This window comes from Meleagris gallopavo, chromosome 4, assembly GCF_000146605.3.
Source record: "Meleagris gallopavo isolate NT-WF06-2002-E0010 breed Aviagen turkey brand Nicholas breeding stock chromosome 4, Turkey_5.1, whole genome shotgun sequence".
Lineage (NCBI taxonomy): Eukaryota > Metazoa > Chordata > Aves > Galliformes > Phasianidae > Meleagris > Meleagris gallopavo.
In genome coordinates this window covers 62822566-62826290 of record NC_015014.2, presented here as the reverse complement: position 1 = coordinate 62826290, position 3725 = coordinate 62822566, and the positions used below count along the sequence as shown (strand labels likewise).

At 49.5% G+C, this 3725-nt stretch overlaps 1 protein-coding gene across 1 annotated transcript in view; it reads right to left on the bottom strand.

The window, feature by feature from the left end:
- Nucleotides 1-20: 20 nt before the first annotated feature.
- Nucleotides 21-3725, bottom strand: part of LOC104910873 — a 4550-nt gene continuing 845 nt past the window's right edge. The window contains exon 2 of the mRNA XM_019615167.1: nt 21-2763. Coding sequence (XP_019470712.1) covers nt 1702-2763 — 1062 coding nt within the window. The 3' untranslated portion in view covers nt 21-1701. The remainder of the gene's footprint in view (nt 2764-3725) is intronic.

Sequence of the window (3725 nt, the reverse complement as noted above, 5' to 3'; positions counted from 1 at the left end):
AAAAAAAAAAAAGTCATATATTCCAACCCCCTGACAGTATCTAAGCCCCTAGATGCAGGCTAGCTCACTCATTTTGGTTAAACACTTTAAATATGTCAAGCGGATCAATTCCAACCAATTACTAGGAGTACTAAAACTAATGGATGCTTATGGGGAATACAAAGAAACAAACAGCAATTTATAACTGCAAAATACTGGAGAGACTCATCATTGCAGCTCTGGGCTAGCACCTGAGCAATTCTGGACTCTGAAAAGATACTCAGAAAGTAAATTTGGGAATATCGTTTGACCTCCTCCCTCCTCATGTCACAGTTTGCTTTCTTCGAAGAGTGAATATACGAGAAGTCTCCCAGTCACAGAAAGGTTTTAAAGGCCATTAATAGCCCTTTCACCTCTCCTAGTTTTTAAGAAGTTTGCTATCTATAAATAAGTAGAATGGTTAAGTGGTTCACCTGCCATTTTGGATACACTAATACATGATTTAGAACTCTGCTACACATATGATTTTTCTTTCCAAGAACAGTATTTGAAAGGATGTAGAAATACCATCTTAAAATAATATACAAGGAAGTGTGTGAAAATAAACTAAAAATGTTAACACTTCCATGAAGTGACCAATTTTAGTAACAACGACAAAAAAAAATTCAATGTAGGTGATTACTAAGCTTTTTAAAGTTATACCATCCAGCCTGCAGTTACCACAATTAATTACAATAGCCTAGGACAAGCAAAGACTGTAGCATGCTAATGAAAAGCAAAGGACTGTCTAATATCCTGACTGTGCATTTTAAACCATAAGGAAAATTTGTAGGCATCCGTTCCCCTTTCAATTCCAATTTAAAGACCATGGCTTTAAGATTTCCTGTCAGAGGAAGATAAAACAGACAAAAGACTATACTTCACATGTTCTATCTGGTGCTTTTTCTGCGCAGTTTAAGCTACACAACTTTAACCAGTCTCTTGCTAGAGATGTTCATCTGGTTAATAAATTTAACATCTGCTAACATCTCCAGGGAAGGTCTCAGAGCACACCTGCAGGGCTGCGCTCTGTATTGGATGTGTCGTAACGGCTCTGCAGGGCAGCCCAGGCGTGTAACGTTACTGAAAAGCATCAATAGTGAGTGCCAACCCTGGGATGGTTCAGTCTGGAGAAAGGATGCTCAGGAGAGACCTTACTGCTCTCTACTATTCCCTGAAAGGAGCTTCTAGTGAGGTGTGGGTCACCCTCTTTTCCCAGGTAACAGCAATAAGACAAGAGCTAATGGCTTTAAGTTGCACCACAGGAGGTTCAGGTTGGATGTTAGGAAAAAGTTCTCAGGAAGAGTGAAGTATTGGAACGAGCTACCCAGGGAGGTGGTGAAGTCACCATCCGTAGAAGTTTTCAATAAAAAAGCAGATGTGACACTGGGGGACATGGTCTAGAGAGGTCACAGGCATAGGCCAATGTTTGGACTAGATGATCTTAGAGGTCTTTCCAACCTTAATGATTCTAAAACAAGGGCGACACAGATGGTATCGGGGTAAGCTTGTAGTGCTGCCTGGATGGTGATTGTGAAGGGTGTCAGTGCTGTACTGACCTGACAACTGTGCTTGTGGTCACTGCTATGCAATGAGCACAACACTGAAGTATCCACAAGCATGCCACCACCGTGCAACCTTCCCAACCTCTACCAGAGGATCAAGAAGAGGGATCTGTGCTGTTCAGAGAGGACCCGATCCCTTCACGTGTCCCTGACTCCCGCCACAGCGATTACCAGCAACAGGACGGCTTGCCTTGCCCTGGGGGAGCCCCCAGCCTTCCCAAGCACCCCAAACCTCACCTTTACCCACCCTCCTGCTCACACCACCCGCCGCAGGCCCTGCCATGCTCCTACCCGATTCGCAGGCTCCTTTCTGCACCTGGGCGACGGCGGGCAGACCGTGCTGCAACGCCTTGCGGCTCACCGCCTTCAGCTGGCAGATGTTGTCGTAGGTACGGCCGTCGCTGCCGCACACCTGGGCGCTGAGCTTGCACTGGCAGACCCCCTTAGCGAAGCGCTTGCCCATGGGGTAGCGGCAGTCGAGGCTGTCCCCGCAGGGAGGGTCTTCCTTGCGGCCGCACGAGTCCCCCTCTCCCGCGGCGCAGATGAGGCAGCAGTTGCAGCGGTCGGGGACGTAGCCGCTGGGGCAGCTGGGGCTGGGGCACTTGGAGACATCGCAGCGGGTCGGGCACTTGGCTCGGGCTGCCGGGATCTCAGCGGAGCCGCGGCTGAGGCAGAGCAGGAGCAGCGGGCTGAGCAGCGACAGCCGCATCCTCGGCTGGCGGGGGAGAGGCGGCGGGGAGGGGCGCGGAGGAAGGAAGGGGAAAAGCGCGGTCGCGGCGCAGCGAGGGACGGGAAAGTCGAGTAGCGCACACAGGGGTGGGGAAGTACTCGCGGAGAGCGGCAGATGGGAGGGCAGAGGCTGGAATACGAAGCCGCGGGAGGGAAGGGCAGCTCGGTCCCCGGGACTAGCTGGCAGCGCTGAGGGACCTGGCCATGGCCCAGCGGCCGCAGGACACAGCGAGGACAAGCCGGGACGAGTGGAGTGGCGGGGATATATGTGGGACGAGCCCGGGGCCGCCGCCGCCGCCTCCAGCAGCGGCCGAAAGAGCACCGCCACCGCCAGGCCCCACCCCGGGCGGGGAGGGACCGCTCGTTCCCCTTGGGCGGGGACGCCTGGTGAATTGGTGGCCCGGGGGCAGCCCTGCTGCAGCCGTCTGGAGGTGTGAGGGAAGAGGATGCGCTAAGATAACGGGTATATATTTATATTTATATATATGTATATACACACACACACACACGCACACGTGTGAAGGTGCATATCTGAAGTTGTGACTTCTGGGAAAAGAGGGGTAGAAAGCTATTCTTTCTCCCCATGTAGAATCCTTTAAGTTGGAAGAGACTCTGAAAGATCATATAGTCCCCTGCAACGAGAAACACCAACAGTTCGATCAGGTTGCTCAGAGCCCCATCCAGCCTGTCCTTGAGTATCTCCAGGGATGGGACATCCACCACCTCTCTGGCCAATCTGTTCCACTCACTGTAAAAAACTTTCCTTATATACAATCTAAATCTCCTCTCTTTTATAACCACTTCCCCTTGTCCTGTTGCAACAGACCCTGCTAAGGAGCCTGCCCCTTTCTTTAGGTATAGTTTCCAGAAGCTTTACAATAACTTAAGGAGAAAGACCTTTGACGTAGCTCATCTGAAGACCACACGAGTATGGCAAACTTTACTTATTGCATATGACTCACCCTTTGCTTCTGCCCATAGTTCCTTTTTCATTCTTCACGTTAGACATACAACTTATTAAACTCTGCAATGTAGTGCTTTGGGCTTTCTCTCCACCATCCCACAGACTGGGTGTAAGTAGGCAGTGGATGACTTTAATTTACTGACCAGCTGCACCTGGTCTTATGGTCATTTAAAGGGAGAAATGCTAGTACTGTCTTCTAGTTAAGGACCTTAAATGCAGTAGGGAGAACCCTCAGCTACAGAATGTGTTCTTTTGTTTCCTGTGTACAGGGGCAGAATTCAAGACTGGATTCTGCAGAGAGCTGCAATCCCTCTTACAGAAAGTTATAGGTGACAACTAAAGACATTTTGTGGCTTGAGATGAGAAAGCCATAAATTTTGCTGCATCTCATCGTTTCTTTAAAGGTAAGATCGACTGTTTTATTTGCAAAGCAATATATGAAATATGGA